The 15,861-nt window shown below is 63.7% G+C and overlaps 2 protein-coding genes across 2 annotated transcripts; one reads left to right on the forward strand and one right to left on the reverse strand.

The window, feature by feature from the left end:
- Positions 1-3,383: 3,383 nt before the first annotated feature.
- On the forward strand, positions 3,384-5,098 carry EMIHUDRAFT_446349 (hypothetical protein). Its single transcript, XM_005760837.1, has 2 exons — positions 3,384-4,530; positions 4,673-5,098. Exons 1-2 carry the CDS (start codon positions 3,682-3,684, stop codon positions 4,817-4,819), a joined length of 996 nt encoding a protein of 331 aa, XP_005760894.1. The 5' UTR covers positions 3,384-3,681; the 3' UTR covers positions 4,820-5,098.
- Positions 5,099-9,860: 4,762 nt separating this feature from the next.
- On the reverse strand, positions 9,861-12,914 carry EMIHUDRAFT_77136 (hypothetical protein; the record flags this gene model as incomplete). The annotated part of the gene is made up of 8 exons (XM_005760838.1): positions 9,861-10,005; positions 10,245-10,369; positions 10,719-10,853; positions 11,608-11,802; positions 11,867-11,887; positions 11,964-12,047; positions 12,377-12,541; positions 12,609-12,914. 8 exons carry the CDS (start codon positions 12,912-12,914, stop codon positions 9,861-9,863), a joined length of 1,176 nt encoding a protein of 391 aa, XP_005760895.1.
- Between the last annotated feature and the right edge of the window lie 2,947 nt (positions 12,915-15,861).

Genomic DNA, 15,861 nt, shown 5'->3' on the forward strand with positions numbered 1-15,861 from the left:
GAAAAAATACTGGAAAGGGGAGAGGAAGTAAAGAGCAAGTAAGGAAGGGGAAGAAACAAGGTAATAAGAAAGAGGATACGGGGAGTAATGGGAAACACGTCGGAGAGGTCACCGGAAAGAAGGGATGGAACGAAGAGAGGAAGCAGCGATGCAAGCTCGTGATGTGGTCTGATGTGCAGTGGTCACTCGGGGCAGTGGCAGGAGACCAAGCACGCAACCTCGGGCAATCTCGGGTATTCTCGGGCGCCTCCCACTGCCCCGACCACATCACGACGTTGCACGGGTACTCTCGGGCAATCTGGGCACTCTCGGGCACTCTCGGGCGCTCTCGGGCGCTCTCGGGCACTCTCGGGAGCCTGTCGCGCTTGAGACGGACGAGAAGGCAGGAAGAGACTGCAGTGAGACGGAAGTGAGACGGAGTGTTGGATCTATTGAGACACCGCTGAGACGGCAGGAAGGAGAGACGGAAGTGAGACGGAAGTGAGACGGAGTGATGGATCTATTGAGACACCGCTGAGACGCTGAGAGTGAGACAGGGACGAATTCACGTGAGACTGAGACGACTCAACGTGACGCCCGCGAGCAAACGCACCCGCAAGTTGGGTACGGGGATACCACTCCTTACGTGGTCCCGCAACCCGCCCAAGTACCCAGGTATCTCGGGGGCGCGCTCCAGTATCTGCAGTATCTGCGGTATCTGCAGTATCTGCAGTATCTGCAGTATCTGCAGTATCTGCAGTATCTGCAGTATCTGTCTGCAGTATCTGTGGTCTGCAGTATCCGCGGTGTCCGGGTTGTCTGTGGCAACAGGCGGTGTGGGGTGTGGCGGCACCACCCTCGCAGCCCAGATCTGCAGCCGCTGGTTGACAGTCGCTGGTTTAAAAAGACACATCTAAACCCGGCTGACGCCGGCCTTACACTTTTCCTAACAAGCCTCTACTGCTTCGTTGTCCGTCGTCTGCTGCTGTACAATTTTGGCCTCTTCTCCTTCGCAAGGGCCCCGCCCCCAGCGAGGGGGGGGCGGGGCCGCGCAGGGGTCCTCTAGTGCCAAACAAACGGGAAAACTATTACATGCAACCTCGCCGACGGCCGCCCCCGTCCATTATGCACACATCGCAGGTTCGTGCAGTGATGTCGCTGGCGCTCGCCGTCGGCGTACACGCGACGTGCAATCCGTTTTGTGAGGACAAGACGCAGGGCTGGGATAAAAAGTGCGACTGGGGTGGCTGCTACAGCTGCACCGAGTGCTCCGCCCCTGCGCCGGTGTGCAAGCCGTTTTGTGAGGACAAGACGCAGGGGGACGGGAAGTCCGTCGGCGTTGCCGCGCTCGTGCGGCAATAGCCGGGTGGAGGGGGGAGCGTGCCGGACGGGGCGACGTCGCGCCGTCCGATGGTCTGCTGCCCCGCGCAGCAACCGTCGGGCGACGACCCGGGGGCCAAAAACCCGGCGACGACGGCGCTCTGGATGGGGCGTGACCTCCTGCCTCCAACCTCCTTCCTTTTTTGAGCAGGTGTGCCGCCGCGCGAGCGACGCTCCGAGATCGCCCGAGCGCGGCGCGGCCCCGAGATTGCCCGAGACAGCGCGAGATCGCCCGAGATCGCGCGGCGCGGCCCGAGGCGAGGTGGATGGGTTGGGAGCGAGGGGGCGGAAGTGTTCAGTGCGGTAGATGGTAAGCTCGGGGCGCGTGAGCCGGACTTGTGAGCCGGACGGCTTTCATTTCTCTCTGCGTTCTTGCACATGGAGTGCAAGATACTCGGCTGTCCTTCCCAAACTGTCACTCCCCTTTCTCCCGGCCGGGGTGGGGCGCGCGCGCGGGGGCGGCGGGCGTGCGGCGAGTGTGCGGGATGTCTGTGGGCCCGAGAGCGACATCGTCTATGCCATGTCCGCCTTGCGCGTTTGTTTCATACATCGAAGGCTAAGGTAGGTAGGTAGAAAGGTGAAGAACAGCCAGGCTCGGACTGGACACCAACGCGGTATGGGTGGACGCTAGACAGATGATGACGACACGCACGAGCGACACACAGACACAAACAAGCTCACAAGACACACAGCCAGCTGGCTGCCACACACCCTGAGTTGGCGTACACATAACTCAAGGCCACATCCTCCCTGTCGCCCCCCCCAGCACTCCAAGGTGCCAAGAGAAACAAACAAGGGCACAACAAACAACAAAACAAACTCCTTACTTCAGCTGCATGTCGGCTGTCGGGCCTCTTCGGCTCGCGGCCGCCGTGCTGCTGATCCTGAGCGATCCTGCGCTCGCACTCGCGCAGAGCACGCGTGCTCTGCGCCCCGTGGACGCCGCGACAGCGGAGTCCCACGTCGGCGCTGTCCGACACCCACTCCTCGGCTCGACGCTCCAAGAGCTGCCAGCTCGACCCGCTTCAAACATCTGCAGCGCGGTCGAGCCGGTCCAAGCTATCGTCGAGCACCCGACGGCTGCCGACGCGGCTCCTGAGCCAGCCTCGGCTGCCGCCTCGGCTTCCGCCACGGCTTCCGCCACGGCTTCCGCCACGGCTTCCGCCACGGCTTCCGCCACGGCTTCCGCCACGGCTTCCGCCACGGCTTCCGCCACGGCTTCCGCCACGGCTCCCGCCACAGCTCCCGCCACGGCTCCCGCCACGGCTTCCGCCACGGCTGTCGCCACGGCTGTCGCCACGGCTTCCGCCACGGCTTCCGCCACGGCTGCCGCCACGGCTGCTGCCACGGCTGCTGCCAAGGCTACCTCGTCTCGTGTCCTGTCTTTTGTGTCTGTGTCGCATGACGAGTCTAGTGTGCCTAGCGTGTCTAGCGTGTTTTCTACCCGCTGCACAGGTCCGGCGCCGACTACCTCGACCGTCCCACCCACCTGGCACCGTGCAGAATGGCTCTGTGTCGGACCAAAGGCAGCCACAAGGCAGCCTGTCCCTCACAGTGTCCACAACGCCGGTGGGGTCCCCTCGGATGAGGGGGCGGGGGCGGCACGACCGTCTTTCACATTGCCCTCGACGACTGGCAGAGCCGGAGCCAACCGCACCGACCACAGCCCGACCAGTAGCCAGGAAACTACCCCGCTGGGCGGGGGCCTGGTTGGGCTGTGCGAGGTGCGGCCCTCTCGGAGCCACGAGTTGTACAAGTTCATTGACTCCGAGCGCATCTTCTACCCGTCCGACGACTCGCTCCTGCCGGGACCCGGGCCGACCGGTACCGAAGGCAGTCGAGCACCAGGACGAGGAGGCGCCGTTCTGGCGTCGCCCGTCCCCAACAACTCCGACATGGACATCTTCGTTGGCGGCACGCCCGCAAACGAGACCATCACCAGTCTCTTCTCGCGCGACGCCTCGTCGGCGGGCGGCCTCTGGGACCTCTCCGACCCGCTGGGACTGGTGATGGCAAAGCTCCCGGGAGATCTCTTACTCGCCGGCCTCATGGCGGCTTACACCAAAAACGGCATTTTCGCTTCCCTGTTCATTTTACACAGCGTCTCCGCCGCGCCCAAGCCTTGGTACTACGCGCTCTACGTTCCAGGGTCTGGTTGGGGCGTCTTTTCCACGTGGGACCTCTGCGCAGCGCACGGCGCCGTCGGGGGCTCGAGGGCGCGCCACAAGAAGTACCGCGACATCCAAGAGGCGCTTGGACGCCCTCCTCATGGGCTAGCTAAGCTCAAAAAGAATTTTACAAAAGAATTGCGGCCCTTCAAACATGTCGGACTCGAAGGAGAAGGAGAACGCCGCCCCACTGCCGCCGCCGCCCACCGCGCTCGCAAACGTCAAGCGCTCCCTCCTCGAGAAGAAGCGCGCGCTCTCTGCGCTCGGCACGTCCCTCTTCCATCCGCCGGCCTATGAGGACTACGTCGGCACGCCCCACGCCATCAAGCGCAAGCGGGCCAGGGCGGCCGCCAAGCGGCACAGCGCCTTGGTCGAGGCAGCGGAGGTGGGCTCGTCGCCCGGCGAGGTAGACGCCGCGTCCAAGATCGACTGGCCGAGCGAGGTGCGCGCCGAGCTCGCCGGCGCGCAGCGCAGCATCAAGCTGGCCGTCTCCGAGGTTGCCTCGCGAGCGGACCACCAGGCGGACCGCCTGTTTGACGCCCTCGACTCGGTCGCCCGTCGCGTCAAGGACGGGGCAAACAGCCTGAAGGCAAAATTGCCCATCAGCGCCACGCCCGTCGGCGGCGGCGGCGACGTCGTGCAGAGCGGCGTCGCGTCAGTCATCGGCAGTGCGGCATCCGCCGCCGCCGCCGCCGCCGCCGCCGCCGAGGGCGCCGCCGCTGGTGCGGGCAGGGCTGCAGAGGCGGCGGCCGCAGCGGCTGGGGAGCGGATGGAGGAGCTGGCCAGCGCAGCCGCTGTGGCGACAGACGCGGCCGAAGCGGCGGCAGGCCACGCGGCGGCGGCGGCGGCGCAGGCGGCGGCGGCGGCGCAGGCGGCCACCGACGAGGCGGCAAAGGCGGCGGCAGAGGCGGCGGCCGACGCGGCGGCGGCGGCGGCGGACGCGGCGGTGTTGGTGAGCACGGCACTTGAGGGCACAGTCGAGGAGACGGCAGGCGCCATCAAGGCGCGCGCAACCCGTAGATCGAAGGGTCGGAGTGGCCCGCTGAGCCCTGGTCTGACAGGAAGCACCTGACAGTGCCTGACCGTCGGACAGCGCTGACAGCACTTCCTCTGACAGCCTCCAAACGTGGCCACATCTACTGCAGGTGATCCTCGAGGAGGGCGCAGAGTCTGTCGAGCAGCAGCTCGAGGCGGCCGAGTCGGCACTCAGTGCGACGGTGAGCACGGCGGCGGCGAGCATCGAGGCGGTCGTCGGCGCGGGGCTGGGCTTCGATGGCGCCGACGCTGAGTAGGAGCAGCGGGTTCCAGACGACCCACGGTGCGAGCCTTGGCAAAGGCATTGTACTCTCGGACGCCGGAGAGCGACTGAGAGCGAACTCCCTCTCGATCCCTCGCAGCACAGTGAGTGCGGGGGTTTCCTGTGGATCTCTCTCTCTCTCACTCTGATTCTGATGAGATGATATCGCCCTCACACACGAGGGTCGAGCGTGTGTCTCTCCACGGCACTGTGCGTATAACGTATAAAGGACGATTGGGAGTATATTCTAACGTGTTAAACCGTAAACGTGTGTAAACGTGCCTCAAATCTAAAACACGATCGATAACGAAAAAAACTTTGATGTTTGAAAGTTTGATCTCTCAGCGTAAGGACGTAAGTGCGTACCACGGTACAGCGATTGCACTTATAGTAACAAACTTAGATGCCACACACGCTTTTCCGCCATATCACTGTGGTTGAAGTCGCTTATTTTGTGTGCGCGTGGAGACAGCCCCCCCCCCACACACACACCCACACACCCACACACCCACACACCACACGCTTTAGCCTCAACGCCGCTGGCACTGCCTGCCGCACTCCGGGTGTAGTGTCGCAAACCCGCTCGGGCTTCAGCAATAATCGCCCACGGGGTAGTCTCCTCGCGGGTAGGGAGAGACCATCGTGAAGCCAGGCGAGTCCGGCGCGTAGGGCCGATCGCATCCACATCCACGACGTGCGCTCTCCGGAGGGCTATGGAGCGCGAGGTCGCCAATCTCCTCCGACGAGAGGTACACCGAATCTTCGCCGAGGGCGCAGTCGCGGTCAGCCAGCCTCGCACACTCGGCAGCTGCAGTGCTCGTGCCCTCTCCCGTGAATCCGGCCGCAACGGTGCACTCCCCTGTGCGGGTCGTACCCTCATTAGACGCGGTGCTCGCCTGGCCGCGCAGCGAAACGCTAAGTGGCGACGACCGGCTCGTAGAGCAAACGCCTCGCTTGAGAGCCTCGCCGGCGGGCGGCCGACGCAAGTAAGGGCGATCACCGCAGGCAAGCTGAGTGCGGCTGTCCTGCATGAGGTGCTCATCTGGCTCCAAAGTGTGCAAACACGCGACGAGGCGGGCACGGTCGCGAGTGACGGCGGCGAGGCGATCTCGCAACACTCTAGCCTCAGCAGCAAGCGCCTCCTCCGACACCGCCGCCGTGCGCGACGAGAGCTCGAGCTCGGCCTCTGCCGCGAGTGCGGTAGCGCATTCACTCCGCGCCTGCGCCTAGTGACACGGCGGGCGAATCTCGGCGGCGGCGGGGTGACACGGGCGAGGCTCGGCGAGGCTCGGCGAGGCTCGGCAGAGGCGGGGCCGGGCGGCAAGGGGAAGGGAGGCGGAAAACCTATACCTGCGCCAGCCTCTCATGGCAACCGCCGTAGACTATAAGACTATAGTCGAGCGCGTCGGAGAGGTGTTTCGACACCGAGTGTTTGAACGTTTCTTCGCAGAAGAAACGTCGAGAGAAAAATCTCTCGCCGGTGTTCACAGAGCTCTGTGAACACCGGCAACTCGGCCTTAGCCGCCGGTACGTCAACAGTGCGATAGCCAAGTATCGCACTGTTGGGTCCCGATGGTGTCCCATCACAAATTCGTGCTGTCGACAGATCATGTCCCTTGGTCGACTGCACCCGCCTTTGGACGGTTCTCCGACATGCTTAGATGAGTCTTTTTGTCTTTTTTTTTGGCTCGCCTGGCCTTCACCAGTGCGAACATATTCTTGCTCGTAGGAGCCGCTCGTCTTTCGTCCGAGCAAAGGTGCGCCCGATCGCCCCATTAAGCACGTGCGAAGGGTATCCGAGCGCCGTAAACTCCCTGAGCTTGCTCGTCACGCTGAGTGCGAATCCCTCGTCATCGCTTGCCATCGCGACCACCTTGAGCAGGCATCCAACCACGATGCCCGCCTTCATTTTAGCGCATGTGAAGCTATCCCAACGATGGTAGCGCCACACTCGCGGTGCCGTCTCGCAGCCCTCATTAACGTTCTTGAGTCTCGTCCGGAAACTTCCGCTTGGGTCGAGCTCAAGAGTCGTTTCCAAGAAATGGGTGCTCTCGGCGGCTTCCAGCTTCAACGGGGCCCAGTAGCACTCCGAACGGCGGAAATCTTCCCGGAAACGATCAACATCCCACGTGCTATCGTCCTTCGCAGTCACCGTGATCACATCGTCCATGTAGCGCTTCATACGGAAACGCGCTTTCGCATCATCGTCGAGTGTTTGCATCCACTCGTGCTCCATCCACGCGAGAGTCCCTATCGCCAGCGGCGGCGATAGCGCACTCCCCATCGGGATACCGCGAGCCTGCTTCAGCAGACGTCCGTCGTATGTGATGACGTAGCAGTTATCCAGATCGAAATCGATAACCTCGAGCATCGTCGAGAAGGTAATCGATGCGTGTCCCCACACCTCTCCTTGCTGTGGTTTCTTAGCTCGCCGGCCTCCTCGCAGCCTCGGCGCGCGCGGGCTGCCCCACCTCGGGCGGCGACCCGATCACGTCGTTCGATGGCGTCTCGACCCGCTACTGGCTCAAAAACGGCACCGACGTTGCGCTCTTGGGCACCGCCGGCCCGACGCCTGGCTACAACAAGTCGGTCGTGGCGTCAACGCGAGATTCCGCGAGACCGCCTGTCTGACAGGGTCGAAGTGACTTTCAGACGGTGCTGCACGCCCTCGACGTCCGGGTTGGCGGAGCCGCGATGGCTATCACGGGCAAGGTGGAGAGCGGAGGCGTCTCCGTGTCGGCGGAGGTGGACTCGGCGCACGAGGTACCGGTCGAGACAACTCGCGTCGCCGTCGGTGACGAACTCGGTCTCACGATTCGCTCCTCGGTGGCCAACAAGTTTGCAGACAAGGAGGAGCGGGCCAGGCACATTCACCTCGACCTCGAGTGGACGCACATCGCTCGCAGGGAGGAGGCGCGCGGCGTGCTACCTGAGATCTGGGGCCTCGCTCCGATGACGGAGGAGACCAAGGCCATGCTCCTGCCGCCGCCGGGCCGCCGGCTGGAGGAGGACTGCCCAGAAGAAGCTGGCGGAGCGCCCCCTCCACTCCTGATCCTGGCGTCCATGCCACCGTCGCCGCCGTATTGCGCTGATTTCAAGACCGAAACCGATTGCCTGTGGGCGCCAGAGACTCGCTGCACTTGGCACCAAAACGTCGGCGGGGCAGGCAGGCGAGTGTAAATGCCTTTACGAGGAGTGCAAAGCCTTTGATTTGTGTACTTTCCTGAGTGACGACAAGACTCAGTGCCTCGATTACAGCCTCCCCAACGGCGCGAATTGCAAGTGGGGCCCGAGCAAGGATTATCCTACCGCCCATTGCACCTGCGAGGAGGAAGGCTGCAAGACCCCGATGCCGAAGTGCTCTTCAGAACACCCGTGCGAATCCGATTGTCAGTGCGTCGATGGTTCTTGCGAGCCTTTACCTGGGTGCAGTCAGTTCAGTATGGATCAATGCGAGGGTCAAAGCGCGAATGGTGCGAAATGTTGCCTGGGGTCCTCCACGAACGCATCTGATTTGCCATGTGGTGTCTGCTATGGCTCTCATCCAGTCTGCGCAGCTTCTTCAAACTCATTAGTTTCGCCACAGACGGTGTTCTCAGCCCAGTTGCCACCGATCATTCCGCCACACCGTGGAGAAGCTGACCGCCTCGTACTTTCTGAATGACGATTTCTGGTTCACCGTCCCTGGCGGGAGGATGATGCAAACGTACAAAGACGCCCCGAAGGGTGACACGTCGACAATGCTATGGGGGTTCAGTTTATGATCCGCCAAGAAAGCACCGTGGACCATGGGAAAGACATCCTCAACGCGTTCGCAAACCAGATGTACTGCGACCTGGAACAGAAATCCGACGACGGATGGCGAGGAAAAGACACCACCGCGTCTGGTGAATCGGTTCAATTGTTCCGCCGTTTCTTCGGCGCCAACGACGCTCACCAAACCACGCCCGGGGGAAGCTGGCAAGAGGATTACGTGACGGGAAATAACATCTTCGTGGGCCTTGCTTTCGCCCACGCTTCCACCGTTTTGGCCCAAGATGAGAATGCCGCTTGCTACGCTCTTGCTGCGTATGACATCGCGGATGCCATTTGGGAAACGAGGAAGTGTGATTCGCACGACTTCCCGCGTGATGGGGGCCGCGCTGCCGGCGCCGAGCGTCACCTGCCTCCACGTCTCTTCCTCTAAGGAGAGGAGAGGCTCGCCGCGGGCTGCCGCAGCACGTAGTGTCGGCCGTACTCCGCCACGCCCGCGAGGACGTCAGCCGCTCACCGTCTCGACCGCCGCCTCAATTGGCGGAGGGGCTCGACCCGTCGTTCCGTGACCTACCCGCTACCGCGCCAGCGAGGGGCTCCTGGCGCGCCGCCCGTCGGTCGACGCCCTCGCCCCTGCGCTCCACCAACGACGCCGTCGCTGTCCTCGCCGACGTGACCGTGAGGCCAGCCCATCGCCATTGGATGCAGCCGAGATGCAAAATCCCAGTGCCGTGATCCCCCCTAGACCCCCCCTGGACGCGTCCACCCTCCGTCCAATCGAGCCGTCCCCTAAAATACATACATATTTTTTAGGAGACAGCACAGCCATAGTGCGCTTACATTCCGGAAAGGCTAGCGAGAAGCGAGATGCAGACGGCGATTGCTGTACTTCGTTGGTGTCATCAAGTGACCGGCTGACAAGCCAGAGGTCGATACTCTGGACGACCCATAGGATCCCACGAATCCCTAAAGGAGAGGGAGGGGAGCCCAGAGGCAGATTCAGCTGCTCTGGGGGGATCTCACTTTGGGGGCTAAAGGACCCCCTGGTCCCAGGTCGTCCCCCCAGGGGCAGTGCCCAGACCGAGGCAGCCCCCAGAGCTTTAAAAACCCCCCCAAAGTTTTCCCCCCCCAGGCACGAAAGAGCCCCGGGTGGAAAACCCACAAAAAGGTACGGGGAGTTTCCCCCCCCCCCCCCCCCCCCGGCGCGTCCGTTCATTGGTGCAGATGCGTCTCTGTCGTATAGTTATGTGCCGAGCTCACAACGTGTCGCCCACCCACTCGTATCAGCAGGTGCCGCACGAGCCCACGCAGCACGACAGGTCGTCGAGGTACATGTTTGTCTTCCGGCACTCTGCGACCGCCGCCGCCGTGTCACGGCCAAGCCCGCGGCAGATCTTGTCGGCGACGATGCCAAAGCGCTGGCGGAACCTAAGACAAGTGTGCAAGAGAGTCGGCCCGCAGTGTGCGACACCGCGGAAGAAGGGGCGGCTGCGCGCGGACAGGGAGGCGGCGGCGGTGGTAAGAGGGGGCGGCGGGACGTGAGAGGGAGAGCGGCGGCGAGGTGGGCCTCGTTTGCAGAGGGCGCAGAAGGAGAGGGGGTATCGTGTCTCGGCAGTGGGTCTCGGCAGAGTCTGTGTCTTGGGAGTGGTCTCATGGGCGTCTCTCACTTGTAGACGAAGCAGAAAGAGAGGTCGCCGTGGCTCACCGACGGACCGACAAGGAAGACGCCGGGGACCGCCGTCGACTCGTCGTCATCCGTCAGCATCGCAGCGCCGCAGAGGCACCCCTTCGCCTGTTAAGAGGAGTGGGACGTGTGACTTGGCCGTGACGCCACGCGCAGAGCCCTTCTCGCCAGGGTGTTTGGTTCGCGTGTCTGTGTGTCCTCTCTCTCTCTCTCTCTCTCTCTCTCTCTCTCTCTCTCTCTCTCTCTCTCTCTCTCTCTCTCTCTCTCTCTCTCTCTCTCTCTCTCTCTCTCTCTCTCTCTCTCTCTCTCTCTCTCTCTCTCTCTCTCTCTCTCTCTCTCTCTCTCTCTCTCTCTCTCTCTCTCTCTCCTCCCACTCTCTCTCCCCCTCTCCTCTTCCTCTCTCTCTCTTCTTCGCCTCGTCCGCCTCGTCCGCAAACGCGAAGAGGTTGCGCGCGACCGACGCGACGGAACCCTCGAAGCCGGTGCAGAGCACGGGCGGCTGAGCCGTGTGCACCACAACCTCGCTCCCCTCGGCGCCTGGAGCAAGGCTCCGGCAAGGCTCAGGGAGGAGGCTCGCGTGCCACGCCACCACCTCGCTCCTCTGCGCGCCGGGCGGCGTGATCGTGCCCAGCGAGGCGAAGGGGGCGGCGTCGCCTCCCTCCTGCTCGGCGAGCCAGCGGAAGTATAGCCGAGATACAGCCGAGATAGAGCTGAGCTCATCCCTCTCCCCCACCGATTGTCCCAACGCTGCAGCAACCCCCCACGCCACCAGCGCAGCCGCGCCCGGCCGCCACCACGCTATCAACCCCGCCGCGATACAGCCGAGATACAGCCGAGATGCGGACTCCTGCTCGGCGAGCCAGCGCGCCGTGCTCTCGGCGCGCGTGACAAAAGGCTTCCGCAGCCCGTCCGGCAGCGGCAGCGGGTTGTCGGCAGCCTGACACCAGCAGCACATGGATGAGTGCTACTGATAGCCCGGCAGCGGCGGCAGCTGCGTGTCGGCGGCTAGTTGTCGGCGGCTAGTTGTCGGCGGCCTAAGAACGAGAGAGAGCACAGGAATGCAGGAGTCGAATGGTCGGGGCGGCGGTGGCGGCGGCGGCCTTCCAAGCGGCGACGACGTTGAAGCCGCCCTCGGGTGCCCTCTCCACCCGCTGGACGCGGAGGGGGGCCTGTTCACGGCTACGGCTGTGAAGAGGCGCTACTCACACACCTCCGCCTTCTCGACGCAGAGCGCGCGCCAACAGCTTTGGGCTCGGGGAGAAGCCCTCGGCGGTCACCTCGCGCAGTCGGTCGGCGGTGTACGGCGCCTATTCACGGCCACAGCTGTGAAGAGGCGCTGCTCACACCTCGCGCAGTCGGCCGGCGGTGTACTGCGCCAGCTCGGAGGACGGGTCCACCGTCTGCACGTTCCACGTGGCGGTCGAGGCGAGGACGGTCGCCTGCTTGCCCGCCTTTGCGAGGTTGACGGCCGCGTCCACGCCGCTCTCGTACCCGCCGATGACCACCCGCTCGTCGCCGTCCAAGCTCGCCCACGAGCTCACCTGTAGCGAGTCGTTCAGTCGTTGTGTCACCCTCGCCTCCCTTCCCGTCCGCCGGCAAGCGCACCCGCGAATTGTGCAGGCAGAGCTCCGCCCCGCCCACGCAGTCTCCGCCTTCGCGCGGGTACTGGAACTCGCCTGTAGGCACGTCGCGGACATGTCACGGACGTGTCCTCGACAGGTCCGCCTCTCGCGCGGTACTCGAGCTCGCCCGCCGCCCAGACGATATACCGCGACCGCAGCGTCTCCTCTCTCTCCGCACCGTCGGCCTTGCGGCTGCGCACGCGCACGTCGAAGGCCCCGTCGGGGCCCTTCTCGACCCGCAGCACCTCGCAGCGCCGCTTGACACGCTTCTTCAGCTGCACGATCCCGCAGAGATCGTCAAGCTAGCGGGACGTCCCTGCCGACAAGCGGATTAGGGTTAGGGCGTGGGTTAGGGTTAGGGTTAGGGTTAGGGTTAGGGTTAGGGTTAGAGGTAGTCTGCGAACCTGCCACAAGCGGACGAGACGGCGGGTACCGTGGGGTAGGGGAGGGTGGGTTCGGGTACCGTGGGTTAGGGGAGGGTGGGTTCGGGTACCGTGGGGTAGGGGAGGGTGGGTTCGGGTACCGTGGGATAGGGGAGGGTGGGGCTGAGGGAGCCGCCAGCAGCAGCCGGCCGAGAGAGGGCCGCGGGTCGGGCGCACTGCGAGCCCGACGGGTGCTGGGCGTGGAGCTCGTAGGCGGGCGAGGAGCCGTGCGCCACCTACAGGAACGCTCCGACAAGGTTCCGGGAAGCTTCGAGTGTGTGACCGAGGAGCCGCGCGCGCGACCGAGTTGAGGTCAAACGAGTTGGTCCACCCCTCCGAGTTGAAAGAGGGCGAGATGAAGCGCATCTCCTCCGGCCACTGCCGAAAGGAGGTGCCGACGCCGTCGCCTTTCTCGACCAGCAGGACGCGGGAGGGGTCGAGGCCGAAGGTCTTGGTGAGCGTGATGGCGAAGCCGATCCCGGCGGCGCCGGCACCCACGACGATCACGGCAGCGTCGACGCCCTCGTCCGACCCGTCGTCCGTCCCTCGATCCTCCACCGCCTCGACACGGCCAGACGCGAGAGCAGGCTTGCGGTCCTCGTCGCGCATGCGCTTCAGCAGCACGGAGGCCCCACCGACGTTGGCAGCGGCGAGGGCGGCGGCGCCGAGGACCTCGGCGCCATCCAATTCGGCCAGCACAGGGTGACTGCGGCGGTGGCCGGAGGCGGCGGCCGCCCGTGAGCGGAGCGCCGTGAGCGGAGCGCCCAGCCAGCCAGCAACGGGAGTCACGAGGAGGAGAGTGGCCATGAGTCGCATCGCTGTGCACATACGTGTTTGTTGTCGCACTGTATGGATGTGCGCGAGCTCCGGCAGGAGCAGGACAGGCGACGGAAAGTGCGAGGCAATGCACGGCGAAGGCACCCTGGTTAGTTGACACCCGTGAGGGCCTCTGAGTCCCCCGCCCGTCAGGGTGATCTTCGGTCTGGTTCGGTCTCTTGCTCGTTTTCCGGGCGTCGCCCCACTGCCTCTGCATTCGTTTTTGATGTCTCTTCTTCGGAGGCGGCCTCTCCGCTCCCCCTTCGTCGGCTTACTTAGCTAGCCCCACTGGCCCGGACGGAGGGAGTCGACGGCCCGGGTGGGGTCTCTCTCCCCGGGCGAGGGCGGCGGCATTGGGTTATGTCGCCTCCCCTCCCCGATCGACGAATCGCGCCCGCACCCGCGGCCTCTCTATCTATCGTACTCGGCTCGCCCCCCCCTTCCTTCCACCGACTCCTCATCGATCTCGGGGAGGCGTGGCCCCCTTTGTCGTAGTTCACGGTGGTCTGGCTGTCGCCGCGACGGGTCTACCCCCGCCCGATGAGCCCGTATGCCCCGACTCCACTCCGCAGAGGCCGAGTCAGCTCGTCTCTCCTCTCCTCTGACAGTCGACTCCAGGCCTCACCCGGGGCCCTCCGGTCTTGGCCTTCCGGCTCGCCGGTCCGCTGTCGTTCTGAAGGAGAGGGAGGCGAGGCCAGAGGCAGACTCCGCTGCTCTCGGGTGATCTCACTTTGGTGGCTGAAGGACCCGCTGGTCCTGTTAAGACACTGTCTCATTCGTGTTCCGAGTCGTGGGGGGGTAGAAGATTGCGGGGAGGAGGAGAAGGACGAGATCTGAGGGAGAGAAGGGGGGAGGGAGGTGGTGGTGGGGGTGGGGGGTCGGCGCTGAAAGAAAGAAGAGTTTTGACCGCGCAAGATATAAATAAAGGGTGGCTAAGGGCTCTGCCCGCACGCAAGGCGCCCGCGTCGCAGACGCGGTACCATTGACAAATCTGCAATATACCCCCACACGAACAAATAGCAAAATCCGAATACCGTGCAGAAACCATGTGATCTCGGCGTGCACCGTGCCAAGACATTCGTAAAATTGAAGCCACGAACGTCCGCCAAATCCGTGCTAGCTAGGGAAAGCTGATCGAGCCCAGCGTGCCCGCGGCCGCCTCCCGCGCAGCACCGCCGCTGGGGACGACACGCTGCGGAATCGGATCGAGCCCATGCACGGGCAAAGAAGGACGCTGCAGAAGCGGTTGGAGAGGCAGCCGGCGTCTGCCGTCACAACGAGTCCCAGCGCTGGTTGGACATGCGCGTCGGCTCGCCCGAGGACTGCTGTCGCGACCCTCCCGTCGTGACGCAGCCTCCGACGAGCTCTGCAACCGAGGAGAGTGAGGGTGCGCCTCCCTTCACTGCTGGCCTGGCTGCGCACCGCCCCACAAAGCACCCTCTCGAGCATCTCTACAAGTACAAGTACAAGGGCGACCTTCTCCAAGTCGTCAACACGCCCGGCGGCTCCGGCAAGACTTTAGCCTTGGCCACCCTCCTTGCGGAGCAGGAGGAGATCCGCTCTCGGTCGGCAACGTGGCAGCTAGTCGAGAGACTCGGTAGTTGTGACCCCCCTCTGAGTGAGGACAGGAGAGAGAGAGCTTTTGTGGTGTTGGTGTACGCAATAACGGGACAGGGTAGTCGTTCTCTCTAGCTCCCCTTCTAGCTCTTAGCATGAGCTGCGCCCTGTGTCCGACCCCTTTTGCGCAGCAACACCTTAAACTTTTAGGCCCTCCAAATTCGGGTCGGAGCGTAGCGGAGTGGGCCCCGAGCTCTGGGGGGAGGCGGGGGCCCCCGGAGGCACCGTGCGCCGCGCAGCAGTGCGGAAACGGGGCTCCGGCTCTACTAGTCTCTACTAGCACCGACTTCCCGATTAAGCTAGGTTAATCAGAGGGCAGATTCGGAGAGATCTCGAGGAGTACATACAGATAGACCCTCCAACCATCAGAAAACTCCGACCTGATCGGTCGTACTGACCGCCGACAGATCACTCCAAATGACCACCGCGGTTCCAGTGACCTCCACCCCCCTTCCGATGGTCGAGGAGGCCGCCGAGATGTCGTGACGGCCAAGAAGGCAACACGGCGCGGGGAATGTGGTGAGGAGATGGCCTCTCACTCCGGCACGCGCATCTTTTCGGGGACCCGGGCTTTCGCTGCGCGGGCGCGGGCGGGCGGGCGCGGGCGGGCGGGCAGGCGGCAGCCCAGCCCAGCATTTTTTTGTGTTTTTGGCCATCTTGGGGACTAGCGGAGAGAGAGAGATCAGTCGACGCACTAGATGAGAGAGCTCCTTCCGGGTTTGTGTGTACATTTGCCTCCATTAGCTCCGTCTACGTGCGGTTCCACTCCTCAAACGAGCCGTACCTCAGAGAATCTCGAGACCAGAAGGGTTGGTTGGGTAGTAGGGGTAGAGGTCTCAGATGCTGGGCGGTGGAGCCGTCCGATCGGAGCCAGAAGACCTAACCAGCGGTTAACCGCGACTACGCGGCTTTACCGGGGGTATCGCGATTTTTGCTGTTTGGTAGAGAGAGAGAGAGAGCGCTCCGACCCTCGCTCTTTCTCTGGTAGGACGGGAACGAGATGATAGTAGGGAGTAGAAGAAAGCGAGTCGGCAGGAGGAGCCCCTCCCGCCCGTGCTTGTGCAGCGCAGCCTCTATAAAGAGACCGCAGGACATTTCACAAGATTGGATCACTGTGCCTCTG

The sequence above is a fragment of the Emiliania huxleyi genome (assembly GCF_000372725.1).
Source record: "Emiliania huxleyi CCMP1516 unplaced genomic scaffold EMIHUscaffold_736, whole genome shotgun sequence".
Classification (NCBI taxonomy): Eukaryota; Haptophyta; order Isochrysidales; family Noelaerhabdaceae; genus Emiliania; species Emiliania huxleyi.